The sequence below is a fragment of the Lupinus angustifolius genome, chromosome LG07 (genome assembly GCF_001865875.1).
Source record: "Lupinus angustifolius cultivar Tanjil chromosome LG07, LupAngTanjil_v1.0, whole genome shotgun sequence".
NCBI classification, from domain to species: Eukaryota; Viridiplantae; Streptophyta; class Magnoliopsida; order Fabales; family Fabaceae; genus Lupinus; species Lupinus angustifolius.
Genome location: NC_032015.1, coordinates 18,136,061 through 18,157,770, shown reverse-complemented (window position 1 = coordinate 18,157,770; position 21,710 = coordinate 18,136,061). Strand labels below are relative to the sequence as shown.

Here is a 21,710-nt window from a genome sequence, read left to right as displayed (position 1 = left end):
TATATATATATATATATTATACTATGGAAATGTTAATCAATTAGCTATAATATAAATATTAAGAAAAAGTGGATCATAATAGGTAAAGGTCAACTCTCTTATTTCTTATTAAGAGAGTCAATGGTAAATAATAAATAAAAATATAAAATATTAATGTATAAATATTAAACTCAATTCCAAATACACCATAATATGTTTTATTATATTATTTTTACTTTTTAGTTGAAAATGTACTATAAACATTACATCCCTTTTTATGTTAAAGTAGATACTGCTAGATTAAAAGCTTATTTGAATTTTTAGTCTTGCAATATTATTTTTGTTTTGAGTCCCATTTGATTTTGATCTTAGTTTTAAGTTAGAGTAATGATACCTTGTGAACACCACAACTACCCACATGTCCTACTAATTACTACTCACAGCTACGCAGTCCGAAAGAAATTAATTCTTTACTAAAAGATAAAAAATATCATTGACAATACAAAAAAATCGTAATAAAGCTTAGATAAAACTACAACACATTTTTTACCTTCTTCTCCTGTATGTACTATACCAATAATTATGTTATATATAGGAGGAACCTATACAACTTATTTTTTTAAGTTGAGAATGAGAGAAATAATGAGAAAGTAAAACAAATTAAAATATTGTAAGCAATTAAATCTGTGACCGAAGTGTTTCTAACCAAATTTTGAGGGCAAAATATAAAGGTTGGAGTTTATTGTATAATAATGTAATTGTGCCATTGGCCATGGATATATGATATGATAAAGAACTAGGATGCAAGTTCTTTCTATCAAATTCAAGATGTTATAGAATCTAGGTAATGAATTTAGATAGAGAAAAAAAGAACTCTAGAAATAGGAAAATAATAGGAAATAAGTTAAGTATGATGAATTTAGAAATTATATATTAAAATAATAATTATTAAGAAATTCCAAACAAAGTCAAAACAACTAACTTAACATGAAAGTAGAGCTATACATTTTAGCTTTTTGGAAAAAAAGAAGTTGAAAACAATTTAAATAATATATAGCCCCAAAATCAATAAAGATTTGTTATTTTAAACTATATCCCAAATGTGAGCATATTGTTGTCATACCTTATGTGCCATTCCATGTTCTATTATTTTTGATTGGTTGAAATTTTTGTATTTAAGTTAATAATATACTTATTAAATATTATTTTAACCAATCATATCTCCTAACACAAGGAGTGACATAAAAAAGTAGGACAATAAATATGAAACAGTCCCAAACCATGCTACCAATAATAATAAAAAACAGAAAAAATAATAATGAATATTTAGAAGTTTTAATTGGCAAAACCAACAAGATGTTACCATTACATTCTCAAGATGACCAAAATATCAAAAGTTCAATAACTAAGAATGACACTCATCAGGAGAGTGGATAATATTTTTTTTATGACCAAAATATAAATGTTATTGTTATAATTTGAAACTGGTTTGTTACCAGTGACCCAACATTTGAAGTAAATAATAAAAGGTAGGAATTGAAGGTCCCACAAACAATGAACCTTAATAACGGTCAAGTTCTTTCTCTCTCGTACATATTCAAATTCTGAACCTTATTCATCAATATTCCACAATTCTCATCAACAATCTCTCTCAAAGTTTCAATCTTTTGATTCAATGGCTACTCTTGCATCCTCATTCCACACTCCAAAATCTAACAAATCTTTCAAAACCTCTAACAACACCGTTTCAGTTTCCAATGTCAGGGTCATAATCAGGGTCAGACCCTTTCTTGATCAAGAAATTTCATCAAATAATGGTGACCCAATTTCATGTATCTCACTCTTGAATCAAGATTTTGAGTATCCACAAGATGAAGTAGCCGTTTATCTCAAAGACCCACAAACCAGGTCTCAAAAAGTTTCCACCTTTATGTTTTTTTCTGTGAAACTCTTTGGTTTTGAATGTTTCTTTTTGTTGATCATAGCCGAAACGAGTGCTACCACTTGGACTCATTCTTTGGTGAAGAAGATAAGAATGTGGGTAAGATATTCAGCAGAGAAGTAAGTCCAATGATACCAGGAATATTCAATGGATGCAATGCCACTGTTTTTGCTTATGGAGCCACTGGCAGTGGCAAAACATACACTATGCAGGTATCATAATAAAAAACTTGTATTTTACTTTATTGTAGTAGATTAATTTTACACTTTTTTGTTACCTATGCAAATTTTCTGAGGGTGTGACACAAACTTCTATTTAGTTTCTTATTTTCTTTTAAGTTGTTTACTTTGTGAAGGAACCAAATGTTTTCTCTCCTTGGGAAACTCAAGTGAGAATATTATAGATTTTCTCTTAGTTAATCTCCTATAGATTTAAAAAGAATCATAACTTTTTTTACCTTAATATAAATTAAAGAGGTAAAGGATTTGTACCATTTTGATGTTTATCAATAGTAGTATAGTCCTGGTTAAGAGGACTAGGATTAGTAGCATTTGATGTTTCACAGTATAGCACAGATCTTGGATATATTTTTATGAATACTAGGCATAACAATTATAGGGGTGATGAGGATTCAATAAACTGTTTCCACCCTTACATTCTTGAAATATGTAGTACCTAGTTATAAACTTCTACAAAACCTTTATTCAATTTTCCTTTTCATTTTTCGAAGTTGCTCGAAAATCAACCGATGCTTGGTGTTGTAGGGAACTGAGGAACAATCTGGACTGATGGCATTGTCAATGTCTAAGGTACTATCAACTTGCCAAATCACGGGCAGCACAGCGCATATTTCGTACTATGAGGTCTACATGGACAGATGCTATGACCTCTTGGAGGTCAATGCAAAGGAGATTTTAGTTTGGGATGACAAAGATGGCCAAATTCACCTAAGAGGCCTATCACAGGTTTCTATAAATACAATGTCCGAGTTTCGGGAGGTTTTCTCGTGTGGAGTTCGGAGGCGTAAGGTTGCACACACAGGCCTTAATGATGTCTCTAGTAGGAGTCATGGAGTGCTTGTCATATCTGTCTCCAATCTTTCTGATGATGGCACTGGTGCTGCTGTATGTGGAAAGTTGAATCTCGTAGACTTGGCAGGTTAACTTCCTTACTCGATCGGGGTCAGAGATAAGATGTCTTGCAACCATTTTTTCTTATACTTATGAGTGTTTGAGTTAGGTGTGGAAAATAGATCATTTCAATAATTGATTATGCATATAATTGATTATACACAATGTCTGAATTGCTTAAATATGTTCGCTAAAATATGATTTTAAGATAATTTGTTCATTAGCGTGTTTGGTTCAGCTTATCGAATAATCTGAATATTCAGGTTATCTGCAATGTCTTAATTTTGTACATAATCTAACTTCTCTAACAATTTTTTCATAATTTAAACAGATCTACCAAACATGTTAGATTAGACCAATCTAAAACAAACATTTACTAATGTGTTTAAGACTGAACCAGGTAATGAAGACAACAGAAGAACTTGCAATGAAGGAATTCGTCTCCAAGAGAGTGCCAAGATAAACCAGTCCTTGTTTGCACTGTCAAATGTGATATATGCATTGAATAATAACAAACCACGAGTACCGTACCGAGAAAGCAAATTGACCCGTATATTGCAGGACTCTCTAGGCGGAAGTAGTCGTGCACTAATGGTTGCTTGCCTGGTAAGCCTAGACATTGATTGTTTAGATGTTTTGATCTTTATACATGTATAGTGCATGTGTATGAGTATGCAAGGGCTGGTTGTTGGATATTTCTTGGTGTCTAGAATATTTGGTTCATATGGATTCTTGGTACAGATTTGTTTTTGGTTCAAGATCGATTTATTTGTACATGGTTGATGAGGTGAAATGAATCTTTGTTGACTTAATTAAAAAGGGCGATTCAGTGCACGAGACTTCTACGCTCCACTAGATTTTTTTTAAATGCATACCAATAAAGAACTTGAATGGAAGATTTATAAGTTGATATAATACCTATAAGTTATTAAAGCTCATAAAGAACTTGATCCATATCATAGAGTACTTGATCAAGGTTCAAAATTTTATTGAAGCTCCTTTTATTTTGATTTCAGAATCCAGGAGAATATCAGGAATCTGTTCACACTGTTAGTTTGGCCGCAAGATCACGGCATGTCTCTAACTTTGTACCTTCAGCTCATAAACAAGAGACTCCTAAAGTTAAAATTGACATGGAAGCCAAACTGAAAGCTTGGCTAGAATCAAAAGGCAAAACAAAGAGCTCACAACAAAGAATGGAACCATTTAGTTCTCAACATCTGAGAAAAACTCCGAGTTCCATCGCTACTTCTGCTAAGAGATCGGTTACCTTCGAGAGTTCAGTGAAGGTCGGAAGAACTACCAACAACCAATATGCTCAACATACAAAAGAAAGGTAAGTAATGGTCACATTCTTCTTGATATGATTACGGAAAATGATTTCGTCACAGACTTTATGTTTCTGATAAATGTCTTAATATGTTAGCAGGGCGTTTGCTGTGGCTTTCGGAACTTTAATGGATAATGAAGTATCTTTTGATTCTTGCATTGAGGTAAGTGAAATGAGTGCTATAAGTGCACTACATATTCCTGACAGGGTCACTAACACAAGTACTAAAAAGACTAGCACTATGGCTGCATTATATAAAAAAAGCATGGAAAAGTCTTACAAGGAATTGTTAATTATTGTTTTTTTTCATGCATGCTTGAGAAATCTTTGCACTTTTCTTGAATATGATAATATATTTAATGCTTTTCAGAGTGCACATTGTGATGGTAAGGACAATAATAAAGAAGAAACTGAGCATGAAGCTGATATGTATCTACCTGGTATGTCACTACTTTGTGTGATTCCTGAACTTAGTTGTGCATTATTTGACAACATATTAGGGAAAATTTAGATTTTTGGTATGTTAATATAAATTGATACTTGGTATAGTATCTGTCTCCTCTAAGTGCAAGGAACCATTTAGATGATAGATTTTACAGTTTTGATCATTGTCCGAGAAATCGATTACTGTAATTAAATGTTTGCATATATACAACGAAAAATACCAACTAGGCGATGGTCTAGTGACATAGGCTCCGCTATATGTGGATATAAATGTGCACTTTTTACAACCCTGTACTTTAGAGGAGCTAAATCCCGATATGATCTTATGTAAAATTTGATTCCTAAAGATTCGAAGAAACATGTTTTGGATACAGTTGAGCCAGTAGGCAAGGTGGCGAACTCGCCGATTACAAATGAGGGTAAAAATGCAGTACCAAGTCCTTTAAGAAAAGCACTTACCCCTATCAACATCAATGCAACATGTTCCACTAACAAAAGGATACAAATAAATGGTGCCACTCCACTTAACAAGTTCAGTACTCAAAGTTCTGCATTGAAGGTACAAATATTTGTTTGATTCCACTGCTAAAAAAGTGGACTTTTTCTAACCAACTTTCTCACATCATAAAATTTTTATATTTGCAGAAGTGCCTAGTTCAAGAATACATAGATTTCTTGAATAATGCAAGCAGGTAAACCAAACATATACCAACCTTTGTGTCTTGACTATTAAAAATGTTTATCTAGTGGTCTTTGTTTAAGGTCTTAACAATGATTTTAATTGTTATATGCAGAGAGGAACTACTAGAGTTAAAGGTACATGCTGATGCAGGATCTTTCTTTAAGTAACTTTTTATTGTTTTTTTCTTCCATATTGCAACCATTAAAGTGTGAGTTTGGCACAACGGTAAGGTTTTCACAGGTTCAAATATTGGAAATAGTCTCTCTGTTTGCGAGAGTAAGACTGCGTACATCTATCCACTAAGTCGGAGTCTCGTGCACTAAGCTGCCTTTTTTTAGTGCTACCATTCTTTAAATTTTATTCATTTTCTAATTTTTGAGATTCAATCCATTCAGGGTATTGGAGAGAAAATGGCAGACTACATAATAGACCTTAGAGAAGAAAGCCCTCTAAAATTGGTTAGTATAAAAAATACACTTTATAAGCCAATTACTGAATTAACACAACTATATGGTTTTAATGATGCTTTTTTTATAATTGCATTTTGCAGTTAAGTGATTTGGAGAAAATTGGACTATCTTCTAAGCAGGTAAATTATGTAAACATGTTAATATTAGCAAATGATTGTAATATTTATGTACCATTGGTATACAGATTTATACACCGTATCATTCAAAATTCATATGTATAACTCATATTAAAGAGTCAAATGACGAATAATATAGCGATAATGTAAAAAACTCTTATATTATCGATGCATATATTCTTTCTCATAGCAGATTTAGCTTTTAACAAAATGATGACTTATATAACCTTTTGAAGGCACATAACCTGTTCACTAAAGCTGCAAAAAAGCTATTTGAAGATAAAGCAGAAGATTCAATACTCTCAAGTGAAGTCCATTATTAAATAATGTTCTTGGCCTTCTTGGCTAAGATGAATATGTTATTAGTTATTTTCAATTTAATTAGCATTTGTGTTCTTGTATGTTGTAACAAGATGAAGTACAAAATTTACCTAGCATTGTAAAAAAAAGATGGTTGGTTCCTTTAACATTATGTAAATTAATTTCATTATTGTTTATGATTTTATTATTGAAGTTAACTTATGTGTGATGAGCACCATGTCATTACATTATCTACCATTCATTTTTAAAAATTAATACAAATGATAATATATTAGTCATATAAATCTTTAAAGTGTGGATAAATTTTATACTCTTACTTATATTAATATATTGTTTGGAGACTAAAATTCTGTTTATATTTTATGGGAGTATCTTAGAAAGATCTATGACAATTCATGTTGAGGAAGTAGAATCAAATTGTCTTTTGTTTTTGACTTCTTGTGGTGAGGAGTGGGAATCACTATCCTATACTTCTATTTACTCATAAACAATAATAGATTTAGGACCAGTGATGCAAGTTGTAATAGATATAATATTATTAAATTGATTGGACCAAAACAATTTATAAACCAAAACCGACATGAATTGATTCAATTTGATTATTTTCTGTATAATATTGATAACTTGGTCTATCCAACAAATCGCGTTAGCTAAATCAACTATTTTTTTAAAATAATATCAAAAGGACATTTTGTGGGAAAACTAATATTGTTCTTTCAACTTATTTTTGTTTATGTTTTTATTGATATTTAATCTATTATTTTTTAGCTTATATAATAACAAAATCTAATTTATTTACAAAAGCTCAAAATATCCCAAAATGGCTTGAAGTTTCAAAAAGCAATTTTGAAACACAAACATGGAAAGTAGAACCCACCACTGAGTTTTGTGCAATTGCTTCCAAAGCAACAAGGAAAATGAAACAAAATTAAAGGGGTCCACTACATTGACATGTCATGCTTCAATCAATGATTGTGATTTCAAATTGATAATGTACCAATTTTGAGATTATATTCTCAATTGAATTATAGGCCCACTACATTCACTTGTCATGCTTCAACCAATGATTGTGATGTCAAATTGTTAACTTACCAATTTAGAGAGTAATACATATTCCTAATATATACAAGTGTGTAAGAGCTACCACAATATTTTTATTCTTATTTGGATCTCACATATTATTTTATAATTTATTATAACTATCAATGAAATAAGAATAACATCTATTTTTTCTTCTTCACACTAACAAATATTATTTTTATTCTTATTCGAGTCTTACAATATCTACCTTTTTTCCACAACATCTACCTCTCTCTTCACTTTCCCTTGGCTAAGACCAACAAAAAATTGTTTTTATTTAAGAACAAAAGTAGGAAAATAAGAATAACACGGTAGAAAAAAAACGAGTAAAAATATTCTTATTACGTTAAGAATAAGCATAATAAGTGATTTTATATGTGGCATGAACAAGGGCAAGGATCCTTAGTAGTGAGCTCAATAGTGGAGAAAAGTGATATTGTTTTTACTTAATATACAAACAGTAAAAGAATTTTACATTATATATATATTTATACATTAGTCAATATATAGATATTTCACTGAATAAAAAATATCTCAAAATCATGCATATGGATAAGGATTCCAGGTCTTAATACAGAACTTACTTCAATGTCCTTAAAATCAGTTGGACCACCTTATAAATACAAACTACTATGGTGTCCCATCTTCCATTTGTCATGTTATATGACCTTAAAAATGTTAGAAATAAAAACAGGATTTCATTAATAAAAAGAGACTAATAATACTGATTAGCTGAACTTAAGATACACCTATCACAAATCCAAAAACATATGAATTTGCTCAAAGGTTTTAATGCATTGATACTTTATTCTAACACTCTCTAAAAGGGTGTATTCAAACCAAACCCTCTAGAGTACACAAACCACACTCGCACATAATACTTGCTATAAGAAACCACATATGATAGTGCTATTATTATAATTTCATGCTACTAAATGGAACCATTTATGCTTGAAGATTTGATTCTGAACTTCACTTGCAGGTGCAGGGATCACAGGTGCAATTTGCTCCACACTTGCAACCATCATTCTCAGCTCCAAAACCCATTTCAGAACCCTCAAAATGGGCCTTAACAGGTGCAAATCCCATAACCAAAGTCTCAGTGGTGGTGCTCTCAGTGTAGCTTAAGTCTGGGTACATTTTGCAGCTGCAGAAGCACATGGAAAATCAACAAAGACTTCTCATAACAAAAACAAGAGATATTTTATATCAAGATTACTAGAAACATTTTATAGAAAAATAAACACCTCAGTGAGTTATCAAGACATGGGTTAAGTAAAAGGGTACCCAAAAAGCCAATCAAAATAGAAACAAAGTGATTATTAAAGAATCTAGCCTCTAGACAAATATGCAAGACAAAAAAAAAAGCATTAACTTTTCATAAAATTCAGCATAAAGGGTACCCAGGGAAAAAATTAATACTCCGAAAACAATTGTTCCAGGAAAATAAGACAATATTTTTGTTTGTTGTCAAAACAAGGTCTACGTGACCAAAATCTGATCCATGTAAGAACAAAACAAAAGCATCAATTTTTCATACAATTGAACCAAATGGGTATAACAAAAAAACATAAAGCATTGGTTTTTATACAATTTAAACAAAAGGGTATAACAAAAAAAGCCAACCAACCAAAACATTGAAGAACAAAAGTATCCCAGAAAATTAAACTTCAATTTTCTGAGAAAAACAAAGATATAAATAAACCCATGCAAATGAAAAAAAAACTTCATTTTTACACAATTTAGACAAAAGGGTATCCAGAATATTCAATCAAAACTCAAAAAAATCCAGCTTCCATTTCACTAGAAAATGAAGAAAATGCATAAAAATCTCACCCTCCGCATCCATTTCCACACTTGCAGCCACTTCCACAACCACAGTTACCTCCACAACAAGAAGACATTTTCAGTTTCAGAGAAAGAAAAACACAAAACTCACTTGAAGAATCACAACAATTATCTAACTCACTTGAATGAGTTTCAATGAGAAGCAATGAACTCAATTTATAACGAGTTTGAGGAGAGAGAACGTTAGATCTATACCATACACGTGTTAGAATGTAACGATGGTTCTAAATCCATTGCGGGTCTTGTTCCACGTTTATCATCGTTTTCCTCATACACTTGTCTTTCTATGCAGAATTAATGTGGTTTTCTGGTGTGTTCTTTCGGACAAGGATCTGTTGTCCCAAATCTTGTTTCAGACCAATCATATTATGTCAGTTAGAAAAAATTAAAAATTCATAACTTTATCAATTTTATTTTATTGTAATTGGTCAGGGGGCGTGGTTAAAGACATTTTGGAACAACAAATCCCCATAAGTGTTCTTTCATGTATATTTTCTGTCTAAGTTATTAGCCGTTGGATGAGATATTTCATTATCAAGGGGTATTAACGGCTCAGATTTGAGTGGATGGTTGGCTTTTTCATGTAAAGTTTTTTAACTATATCAAAATAATTTAATTACGTAATAATTTTATAATAAAATTTGAATAAGAAGATGTCTTATATAAATGATGAAAACATAAGATACATTTTTCTGAAACTCCTTACTTATTAAGGAGTTGAATTCAGAATATTTTTTGGGCTCACTTTCTTACTTAACATTAAAGAGTCTTATACTTTATTCGCCATAGACAAAATACTTGTTTTAATCATACATCAGCTTTATGAAAATAATATGATATTATAATGATCATTATAACCAATAAATTTGTTGTGCAATGAGTCATTCTCTAGATAATAGCAATATAAGTTATGAGCTTGAACTAATGTAAATGGTTAAGGTAGATGACTATATATTTATGTTGTGTAAATCTAATATAACAAGGATAACAATAGCTAAACACAAATCCTAATTCTCTAATACTTAGTGGCAGTCTCTCAACGCTCCTGTGATGTAAGCACAATTGATTGAACCTCTTTACCAATTTCCTTGTGTTATTCTCTTTTCCCGATCTCTTTTACTATTTGATTGTTCGCTTATTCCCAACAATTGATATCAGATGGCTCTTAACCCATATGCCAATTCGAGGTGGGGAAGTTCAATAAAACTAGTGATTCCGGATTGTGTCAAAGGAGGGTTAAGAATGTGTTGGCTCAACAAGGTCTAGCAAAAGCGCTGCGTGAGAATAAACCATATGATATGGATCAACTAGATTGGGAAGAGTTGAAGGAGAAGACTACAGGAACTATACGACTCTGCCTATTAGATGAGATGATGTATCATGTTATGGATTTGACGTTACCAGTAGAGGTATGAGAGACATTAGAAAAACGTTTCATGTCCAAGTCTCTAACAAATAAGTTGTATTTGAAACAGAGACTCTATGCCTAAAGATGTAGGAGGGTACTAATTGCAACAACATCTCAACACTTTTAATGAAGTGATCAACGATTTGCATAAACTTGATATGAAGGTTGATGATGAGGACAAATCAATAAATTACTGTGTTCTTTGCCAAATTCCTATGAACACTTGGTGACAACATTGACATATAGGAAATACTCAATCAAACTAGATGAGATCACATCTGTACTTCTGTCCCACACTCAAAAAAGACAGAATGTAGGGGAATGGTCTCATGGTGATGGTCTATATGTGAAAGGGAGCCAAACGCGTGAGAGGAGACAAGACAGAGGAGGTCCTGCCAAAGGGAAAATAATAAAGATGGAGTATCTACATTACAAATGTTGCACATAAATATGACTCTGGTTACAACAGTGAAGGTGATCTATTATATGTATCATCAAATTATAATGCAAAACAGTGGATACTTGACACTAGTTGTTCCCACCACATGACGCCAAACAAAGAATGATTCACAACATACAGGGAAGACAATTATGCTTTCTTGTATCTCAGAAATAATAAAGCATATGCAGTTATTAGCATAGGAGAAATCAGAATTGTGATGGGTGATGATCTAATGAAAACGTTATGTGGGGTTAAGCATATACCAGATTTGAAGAAGAATTTGATTTCTTTGAGGACATTATAGGCCAAATGATTTATCTATAGAGCTAATGAAGATAATGATATTCTTCGAGTATGCAAATGTGCTTTGACTGTAATGAAGGATAAGAGGACTGTTGGGAACACTTACAAGTTGTTAGGGAGAACAGTTGTAGGTGGAGTTGCTGGAGTGACTGAGGAGATTTCAGTAGATTCAAATCATGATGTTACAAAATTATGGCACATGCATTTGGGTCATATTATATGCTTGAGAAATGCAAGCTAGTTTTGTGCAAGTATTATATGCTTGAGAAATAAACACGAGTTAGTTTCAAGGCTGACCAATACAAGAATTAGGACATTCTAGACTATGTCCACACTGATGTATGAGGACCCACTCAGAAACCATACCTAGGAGGTTCTAGGTATTTTGTTACCTTTGTTGATGACTTTTCTCACAAAGTCTGGGTATATTTTCCGAGGCATAAGTCTTTGCCAAGTTCAAGGTTTGAAAGGTAGAAGTAGAGAACCAGACTAGTAGAAAAATCAAATACACGAGATCAGACAACGGTATAGAGTACAAAGACTCATAGATTCAGAAATTCTGCGAGGAACATAATATTCATAGACATTTTTTAATGAAGAAGACTCCTTAACAGAATGGTGTTGCAGAGAGGATGAATGAAACTCTTATATAGAGGGCCAGATGTATGAGACTGAATGTTGGATTTTCCAAAGGATTTTGAGAAGAGGCACTTAGACATGCTATGTCATCAATAGATCACCACGAGCTTCATTAGATGATAAAGTTGCAGAAGAAGTATGGACATGTAACCCAACCAATTATAATATGTTACACATATTTGGTTATTATGCTTATGTATATGTACCTAATGATGAACAATATAAACTTGATCACAAGTCAAAGATGTGTATTTTCATTGGATATGCCAAATGTGTGAAGAGGTGCAAGTTCTAGGATTCAGTTTCCAAAAAGTGGTGTTGAGTAGAGATTTAGTGTTTGATGAAGATTTCATGCTGAAACAATCAGTTTTAACAGAGGTGCCCATGCCAAATAGAGAGACTTTGGGATCAAATATGATTCCAGTGAGCAATGAAATAGTTCAGGTGAATAAAGATAAGGAACCATGCACTAGTTCAAGTCAAGAACGCGATGATTCTCATGTAGAGAGTTTAGGTGTGTAGGAGTATCTACTTGCTAGAGACAGGGATAGACATCCTATCAAACCTTTAGAGAGATATGACTTTGAGGATATGGCTTCAGTTGCTCTCCATATCAGTTCAGGAGATCCATGTAGCTTTCAAGAGGCTATAAGCAGACAGGAGAAAGAACAATGGATGGATGTCATGATGGAGGAGATGAAGTCTTTACACAAGAACCAAACTTGAGACCTTATCCCCTTGTCCCCATACAAGCTTTTAGTTGGGTGCAAGTAGGTGTACAAGAAGAAGCCAACAATATCCAAAAAAGAAGGGGAAAAGTTCAAGGCTCGCTTTGTAGCAAAAGGGTATTCACAGTAGAAGGGGATCGAATATAATGAGATTTTCTCCCTAGTGGTGAGACACACTTCTAGAAGGGGATCAAATATCATCAGTTCAGTCTGTTGTTGCTACGTCCACAACTAAAGCAGAGTACATGACAACTAGTGAAGCTTCTAAGGAAGCCCTATGACTTATGGGGCTAGTAAATGAATTATGCATTGAGCAAGATGGAGTTCCGCTGCATTGTGACAATGAGAGTGCTATCTTCTTGGCAAAGAACCAGGTGTATCATGCAAAGACCAAACATATTTATATGAAATTTCACAAGATTAGAGAGTTGGTAGCTTGTGGTCAGCTACTACTACAGAAGGTTCACACTTCAGAAAATGCAGCTGATATGTTAATCAAACCGATTACTGTGGACAAGTTCAGGCATTGGTTGAGTTTGTTGAACATTCACTGATACTAGACTATGGAGAATCCCCATTCCAGCAAGTTTTGATTTTTATTGTTCTATAATGTCTTTAATTGAATTTCAGTTCTTGTTATCATGGGTTGTCTTCAAATTGTTGCTGTAGTGTATCATTGATACTTTATGGAATGGAGGGTTCAGTGAATTTTGTGTTAACGTTAATTTTTCTGTAGATAAAATTCATTATGTTGGAGTATTTGGATTTAACTCCTCTAAATTGCATTGAAGTGGTTGTGATAATATGTTTGTAGACGTATAACAATCCTTGGAATTGTTAATATCATAATCATTGATTTATCCTAAAGTGCACTCCACATAGAAGAGCAATAAATCATAATCGTTCTCTATGGGGACAAGGATTTCTTGTAAGACAGGAACTAAGAAGATTGAACGCTGGGAAAATTGATAGATGTTAGTTTGTATTAGACTCACAAGACACAATGATTATATTAAAACAATCACCTCACCTTAATCCCACTTGCTGAGATCGGCTAATGACTTAATAAAATTTAAAAAAATTGTCATTCCCCCCTCAAATCAGCGAATGATATATTTGATCCATGCAATCGACACATCTGTAAGATTGCTTGTCCTTTAACACGTAGGTCATGAATTCAAATCTTGAAGATAACCTATTCAATTGCAAAAGTAAAACTACACACATTTATCATTATCAGATCCCACTATGTATGAGGGCCTGCACTAGACTACCCTTTTATGATACACCGAGCTCAAAGGATTATCATTAAGATTTTTGGTTATGTTCAAGCTACACCAATGTTTTCTTATTCTAAATGGTATGTCTAAAGATATGATTTATGGTAGAACACTATGATATCCTTTAAAAGATTATGATAGACATGCGACTATTCTTGGAAGATGTAACGTTGGAATTATTAGTACTTTTCTTACGTTATCTTAGACATTTCTAATAAAAAATTTGGGAAATGTTTACAAAACCATCCTAAACTTTATACATTTTCTAAGTAGTTGTCGTGAACTATTTTTTCTTCTTAATTATCACTTAAACTTTAACTATTAGTGAAATTGATTCGTACATAAAGATAATGTTAAATAAATTAATATTAATGACAAATTCTAACTCATGCACTTTTTAACATCGACTTTTAAATGATTTTTTTTATATATAACACTATTATTGTATTAATCACTTCTAACTTTGAAAATTTACTTATCGTATTCTTCATAGTCAATTTTATATTTTGAAGGCGGTTTCCTCTGGATACTAACACTGCTAACCTTTAGTGTTGCATTACTACTATTGTGATTCTGATTGCAATGTTATCCTTATTTTTTATGAGTAATTTAACGATATGTTTATGTAATGACCAATTTCATCAAATAAATTTTAATGGATAATTAGAAGAAAAAAATTAGTTTATGGTGCCTATTTACAAATTGCATAAAATTACGGGGGTTTTAAGCACTTTTCCTAGAAAATTATGTAACAATTTTAATTATTTTAGTAATTTTGTTATTGTTCCATTTTTATGTAGGTGTCCTTATTAGAATATATGAAAGTATCTTAAATTATGTTTTAGATTGATATTTAAATGAACATTGATGTAAATATAACATCTCATCTTATGATTATATCTTACATCTGTTTATAATACATTTTTTAGAATTGAGATTGCTTTATTTTATCTTTTATGATATGTCTCCTTATTTAATTAGAAGTCTTGTATTACTATAAATAAGGGTTAACATCATATCTTTTATCTCACAATATCATCATAACATCTTTTATAATATTATTAATATAAATTACTATTTTGATAAAAAAATTGTTATTATATAATTTACTATTTTCTAACATTAAGGAATACATATTTGTTATGATTTATAAATATTTCATATTACCTATTATATAATTAAACAATAAATGACAATAAATTTATATTTATAATGAATCTGATCTAAAATTAAGGAATCGGAAATAACTTTGATTGGAATTGTACTAATATTTGAATTAGTCATTTTCTTAATATTGCTATTCTATTTAGTTGTAAAATGTCAAATCATTTATTAGCTAAAAATATAGTTGATACTTTCAGAACTAATAAAGGAAAATTTAAAATCACAAACATATATATTAAAATTTATAAATTTTTTTGTTACAATTGTAAGCAGTGTTATTAAACTCGGACCGGTTAATGACTCGGTCAGGGTACTGGGTCAATGAGTCACTGGTCCAACCAGTGGGTCAATGGTTGGACCGGTTAACTCGGTTTACATTAAAATTCTAAAAATTAATGATATTGTATAACAACATTTAATAATTGTATACTCAAAATTTAAAAACATTAGCGTACCTAATTAAACAATCAATAAAGAAAATTTTAATACTATAAAATGACACAAGCAAGTTGAAAAAATTATCAAATAATATATAAACTATGCTTTAACTACAACAAAAATGTACAATAAATTTAAAATTTAATTAAACAACAAAGATTTCGTTATAACGTAAGATAACAAGTGACAAAGATAATTACATATAAATTAAAAATATTTGACTTTTTCACCTCATCAATTTGGTTATTTTTTTAATTTTGATTGATTCGGCCGGTCCAACTGGTCCGATCATCCAAATCATCAGTTTTACGCTTAAACTAACTGAGTTAAACCAATTTTGATACAAAACCGGTTAGATGAGAGACTCAGACCGGTTAGATGACCGGTTCATGGTTGAACCGGTCTGACCGGCCGGTTCGAGCCGAGTTTTATAACACTGATTGTAAGGTTACAAGTTTTTTTTTTTACAATTCAAATTTTATGAAAACATTTATTACATTGTTACAATTAAAATATTATTATGATTGTACTTTTATATTATATATCGTTATATAATGATTGTACTTTAATATTATATAATGTAACAACTGCATATTAATGTTTCTTAATGTAATGACTGCATTGTAACTGTGTGTATGGAAGAAATTAATTTGCTAAGCGTTTTATGGATTTTATATTAAATAAATTTTAAAATAACATACATGAACAATAAATGTTTCATAACGTAATGAAAATATTAATCAAGAAAATATTGATTGTATGTTTATATCTATAATGAGCTATGTCTAAAATTAAGGAAACATAAATATTTATAAATATGTATAAATTTGTATACTACTTAATTATATAATAGGTAATATAAAATATTTATAAATCATAACAAATATGTATTCCTTAATATTAGAACTCATTGTGAACATATTTTATTTATAGTTTAGATATGATTCTAATATTGCAATGTTACTATTGTAGTATTCAAATAGTAACAATAAGAAATATAATAAATGTTAATAAATTTATATTTATAATGAACATGATCTAAAATTGAGGAATTGGAAATAACTTTGATTGTAATTATACTAATATTTGAATTAGTCATTTTGCTAAGATTGCTATCCTATTTTAGTTGTAAAATGTCAAATCATTTATTAGCTAAAAATATAGTTGATACTTTCATAACTAATAAAGGAAAATTTAAAATCACAAACATATATATTAAAATTTATAAATTTTCTTTGTTACAATTATACGGTTACAAATCTTTTTTTACAATTCAAATTTTATGGAAATATATTATTACACTGTTGCAATTCAAATATTATAATGATTGTACTTTTATATTATATATCGTTATATAATGATTGTACTTTAATATTATATAATGTAACAACTGCATATTAATGTTTCTTAATGTAATGACTGTATTGTAACTGTATGTACGGAAGAAGTTAATTTGCTAAGCATTTTATTGATTTTATATTAAATAAATTTTAAAATAACGTACATGACCAATAAATATTTCATAACGTAGTGAAGATATTTCATAATGTTTCATAACATAATAAAATTATTAATCAAGAAAATACTAATTATACGTTTATATCTATAATAAGCAATGTCTAAAATTAATGAATTGGAAATAACTTTAATTTGAATTATGCTAATATTTGAATTAACCACTTTCCTAATATTGTTATTCTATTTTAGGTGTAAAATATCAAACTATAATTTATTAGCTAAAAATATAGCTGGTACTTTTAGAACTAATAGAAGAAAAATTAAAATTACAAACATATATAGTAAAATTTATAAATTTGATGGTACAATTGTACGGTTATAATTCTTTTTTTATAATTTGAATTTTATGAAAATATATTATTACACGGTTGCAATTCAATATTATAATGATTGCACTTTAATATTATATAACGTTATGTAATGATTGACCAATAAATGTTTCATAACGTAGTAAAAATATTAATTAAGCAAATTTGCACATGGCATAAAATCTCTCACCTCAAATAAATGCAAATAATAACATATCTTAAATTGCATAATTTTCCATCTTAGAAGATTTGATTCAATTACAGTTGTGATCTTGAATCAATTTTTGAATTGATCAGATTGAAAGTCTTAACTACAATATAATACAAAATAAACTATATAAAAAGATAAAAAATTATATTACAACTTGATATAGACAATCTATATGTCATTTTCAACAATTATATTACAACCTGGTAAAGACAATCCATATGCTCTTTGTTAAAATAATGATTATTTTTAGTAGAAAATTCTACAAACAAAATATTAGATACACAAATATATAGAAAACTAACCTACAATAATGCTTCAATGGTGAACCAACAATAAGAGACATCAAGGGTAAAATGAAATGGAAGAAGAATACGAACCAAGAAGATAAAAAATTGGTGGAAGATAAGAAAAGTGATGAAATGAGGGAGTAAAAAGTATAGAGATGATTTTATGCTTTAGAATAAAATGTGAGAGAAAAATATGGAACAATAGAAAAAAGTGTGAGAGAAAGATAATGAGCTATAATGTTAAATTGAAACAAACAGTAAAGAAATTTTTTCATCTTATGTGTGAGGTGAGGTTATACAATAAGAGGCAGATAACTTTTTAGAGGAAAATTTTGCATAAAGTATTGACATGTGTCACTTACTAATGTGACAAGAGTTGGCATTGACATGTATCATTGCTAATGCGACAATAGTTTTTTTGTTAGATAGTAAATAGATAGATAATTAATAAGCACTTTAATACTTAATTTTTAAATGATATAGTTGTCATGTGCTCGCTATCTATTAAGAATTTTCTTATGTTTCCTCAAATCACAACAAATAACATGCTCTTGTAATAACTAACTTAAAAGGTCTCACATATAAGGACATTTGATTAGTTGAAAGTTCAAAACACTTTATATGCATTAAAATTGAACTAATTCTTAAATTTATGTGCTTATATTATAATAACTTATTCGACCAAACTTTCTCAAATAATCAATTCTTTATACCCTCTTCATTCATTATCAATTTAATATATTAAGACATTTATTAAGGAATTATTAATTTGATTGCAATTTTATAGTATTTTTTACTAAAATTCTTATATTATTCTCTTGAAAGATGTAGAAACCTAATTATATTCTTTAGTTACTTCATACTGTGATAAAGTAAAGATGAAAATATAATTATTTAATGAGGATAAAAATTGGAATGTCTAAGCCTTAAAAATGTTAAACTAAAAGTTCTGAAACAAAGAAAAACTTTAAAATTAGAAAATAAAAGACGAAGAATGAAGGGAGTAATGGGGAATTTATCTCAACCTTCCATAATCTTGATAATCCCTTATAACCTTTAGTAATTTAAAGGTAAAATGACCACATAATCTATTACCAAATGACAACATATAGAAAACATAAATCTTCCTGAAATTTTAAAAGAAAAAAAATACAAAGTAAATTCAGCTTTGCACCATTTTTTTCTGGAATTCAATCGAACTTGTCAATCAACATGCCATTCCCGCATATAATGCATCTTGGGTTATCTTTGGATACCAGCATATACATGTAGCAACGAGTACACCCCACCAAAGTGAATGATATTTCCTCATCTTTTGAAGCATCACTAAGATTCTCATTAGAACCTAACATGGAAGATGCACATGTTTTGTTAAAGGGTGTCGATGACAACGACGAGATGCATGAAGTTGGGCATTGAGGCGAAATTTTCAGTTTCAAATCATCACCCAAACCACTTCCATGCTCATTCAGCATTCTGTCAACTACATGTATCTCTTTCGATTCTTCTGAAGTTGATTTCACCTTTAAATAAACCAAAAACAAGAAAAATAAAAATATTTTTGTAACATATACTGTGAACAAAATTTCAATGTATTAATTTTATATAAAAAATAAGGAAAAATAATAGTTGGCAAGGTAATCTATAAGTATATCAATGGCAATAATGAAGACAAGCAAATAATCTAGCATTCAAATTAAATTGACAAAAAATAAAATAAAAACACAAATGACATTCAATTGGAATGAATAAAAATGAGTCTACCTCAAAATTAATTTCATGTCCTATAGAAAGATGACCTTGGTCTTGGTCTTCAATTTGTGGTGGTTGATTGTTGTCAATAGACCTATTGTGTTGATAAACACTAGCAGATTCATAATTTCCAAAAATATTATTATCTTCATCTTCTTTCTTAATGTGAATACCATGAACTTGTTGTAACTTTCCACTTAGTTTTTCCATGGAAATAAACACTCACTAGTTTGGCGATGCCTAAAATGTATGTGGGAGCATCTATATATACTACATAAATGTGGTTTCGTAGTTCACAGAATTGAAAAAAAGAGAGGTTTCTGTTTAACACCAATCCCGAGAAAACTGAAATCAATTTTAGTAATTTTAAATTTAATGTAAACAATAATAAAATGACTCTAAAATAAGAGTCAATAATTACATAAACACTTAGTACACCATAAAAAAAACTAGAAGCATTAAATACATAATAAAATTTATGATAAATGACACTTTAGCGTATCTAGGACCCTCAGTCAGAGGTGTAAGTTGCAATAAATGTAGTGTTATTAAATTTGATTCGAGTGAATGATCTAACCTAGAATGAACATCTAATTAGTTTGAATTGCTCATTTGAACGGTTATGAACCAAAACTAGTATTGATTAGTTCGACTTGACTATTTTGCATAAAACACTAGCAACTTGGTCGATCTAACTACTCTCGTTGGCTGAATCAACCAATTTTTAAAATTTAACATCAAAATGATGTCTTGTGAGGAAAAATAATTTTTTGTGTTCAACTTATTTGTGTTTATGTTTGTCGTTATACGATTTTTTTATCTTTTAGCTTATATTGTAACAAATTCTAATTTGTTTAGTTAAAGTTTAAACTTATTTGTATACTTTGTTGTAGTTAAATCGTAAAAAAACTATATTATTTGACAATATTTTCAACTTATTTGTAACATTTTATTTATTGTAAAACTTTTTTTGTTGATTGTTTAATTAGTATTTGTGTAATAACAATACCATAAAACTTCAATTATTTTTAAGGTATATCGATTTAACTAGTCTAACTAGTGACTTGCTAATTTCGTCATTGAACTAATAATTGACAGAGTTTATGTTTGATTCAATTATAATAATAATGGTTAAATAATATAAAATTGTATATAATAATTGAATGATATTGATATAACTTTATATAAATCTATTATATGGTTGAAAACCCTGGGACATAAATGTCTACATTCGTGTCTGACAACCTTTAGTCATATGTGAAATCGATTCTTCAATTTTGAGACCCTCTAAAGATTGTTTGGTAGAAGGAAGTATTATATGGTTTTAAGATTATTGGTACTAGCGTGTCGATATGTACTTCATACCTACTGTGCTGTAATTTTATTTTCTAGTATTGAATATTTAATTTTTATATATTTCATTTTAAAGAATTATATCATATTTTTTTTGTATTTAGTACACATAATATTATAATTTTGTTTGAACATTTAATTATACATAATATTATAATTTTGACTATAGTTTGAGATTTAATTATACATAAGACAGTGTATAAAGAAAGAGAGTTTAGAAAGTGACTCACATGTGCTTAATAGAATGGAAAATCAGAAGATTATATATGCACAAGTAATTGATTGATGATCAAAATAAGGATGACATACAGAGAAAATGAAAAAAATAAGAGTGAGCAAAAAAAGTAAATAAAATAAGTGTGATTGTACACAGCATGAGACCTCAAGTACGCTAAGAACTAATACTCTAGTCTGCTTAGCAATTCATGAAAAAATACAAAACCTTAAACACAAGATCAGATATTATGGCTCACACACACCTCTATTTCTAGAAACTATGCATATGGGTTGAGATTAATGCACGCCCTCAAATGTATT

At 29.8% G+C, this 21,710-nt stretch overlaps 4 protein-coding genes across 6 annotated transcripts in view; 1 reads left to right on the top strand and 3 right to left on the bottom strand.

Moving 5' to 3' along the window:
* On the top strand, window positions 1,562-6,575 carry LOC109352579 (kinesin-like protein KIN-10B). 2 transcript variants are annotated; one of them, XM_019594673.1, is made up of 13 exons: window positions 1,562-1,887; window positions 1,965-2,133; window positions 2,686-3,079; window positions 3,452-3,657; window positions 4,068-4,387; window positions 4,481-4,544; window positions 4,752-4,806; window positions 5,200-5,384; window positions 5,471-5,517; window positions 5,620-5,641; window positions 5,903-5,965; window positions 6,058-6,096; window positions 6,330-6,575. In XM_019594673.1, exons 1-13 carry the CDS (start codon window positions 1,655-1,657, stop codon window positions 6,414-6,416), a joined length of 1,884 nt encoding a protein of 627 aa, XP_019450218.1. In that variant the 5' UTR covers window positions 1,562-1,654; the 3' UTR covers window positions 6,417-6,575. The 2 variants fall into 2 exon arrangements, with proteins under 2 accessions (XP_019450218.1, XP_019450217.1); XM_019594672.1 differs by having other exon boundaries at window positions 4,752-4,821.
* On the bottom strand, window positions 8,179-9,488 carry LOC109352576 (metallothionein-like protein 2). Its single transcript, XM_019594669.1, has 2 exons — window positions 9,331-9,488; window positions 8,179-8,641 (listed from the first exon to the last, which is right to left on the bottom strand). The coding sequence occupies exons 1-2, from the start codon at window positions 9,396-9,398 to the stop codon at window positions 8,467-8,469; spliced, it is 243 nt and encodes an 80-aa protein (XP_019450214.1). The 5' UTR covers window positions 9,399-9,488; the 3' UTR covers window positions 8,179-8,466.
* Window positions 8,191-21,710, bottom strand: part of LOC109352577 (metallothionein-like protein 2) — a 23,934-nt gene continuing 10,414 nt past the window's right edge. For both annotated transcript variants that reach the window (XM_019594671.1, XM_019594670.1), the window contains one exon: window positions 8,191-8,374. The gene's annotated coding sequence lies outside the window, so the exon portion shown is untranslated. The remainder of the gene's footprint in view (window positions 8,375-21,710) is intronic.
* Window positions 19,089-20,091, bottom strand: LOC109352575. The gene is made up of 2 exons (XM_019594668.1): window positions 19,833-20,091; window positions 19,089-19,591 (listed from the first exon to the last, which is right to left on the bottom strand). The coding sequence occupies exons 1-2, from the start codon at window positions 20,028-20,030 to the stop codon at window positions 19,259-19,261; spliced, it is 531 nt and encodes a 176-aa protein (XP_019450213.1). The 5' UTR covers window positions 20,031-20,091; the 3' UTR covers window positions 19,089-19,258.

Excerpts from the sequence above, each read along its gene's own strand:
- LOC109352579 (XM_019594672.1), top strand. The coding sequence starts at position 1,655 with ATGGCTACTCTTGCATCCTCATTCCACACTCCAAAATCTAACAAATCT. Across the intron at positions 3,080-3,451 it reads GAATCTCGTAGACTTGGCAG|GTAATGAAGACAACAGAAGA; the intron begins GTTAACTTCCTT and ends AGACTGAACCAG. Across the intron at positions 5,966-6,057 it reads AAGAAAGCCCTCTAAAATTG|TTAAGTGATTTGGAGAAAAT; the intron begins GTTAGTATAAAA and ends TGCATTTTGCAG.
- LOC109352576 (XM_019594669.1), bottom strand. The coding sequence starts at position 9,398 with ATGTCTTCTTGTTGTGGAGGTAACTGTGGTTGTGGAAGTGGCTGCAAG. Across the intron at positions 8,642-9,330 it reads TGTGGAAATGGATGCGGAGG|CTGCAAAATGTACCCAGACT; the intron begins GTGAGATTTTTA and ends GTGCTTCTGCAG.
- LOC109352575 (XM_019594668.1), bottom strand. The coding sequence starts at position 20,030 with ATGGAAAAACTAAGTGGAAAGTTACAACAAGTTCATGGTATTCACATT. Across the intron at positions 19,592-19,832 it reads GACATGAAATTAATTTTGAG|GTGAAATCAACTTCAGAAGA; the intron begins GTAGACTCATTT and ends GTTTATTTAAAG.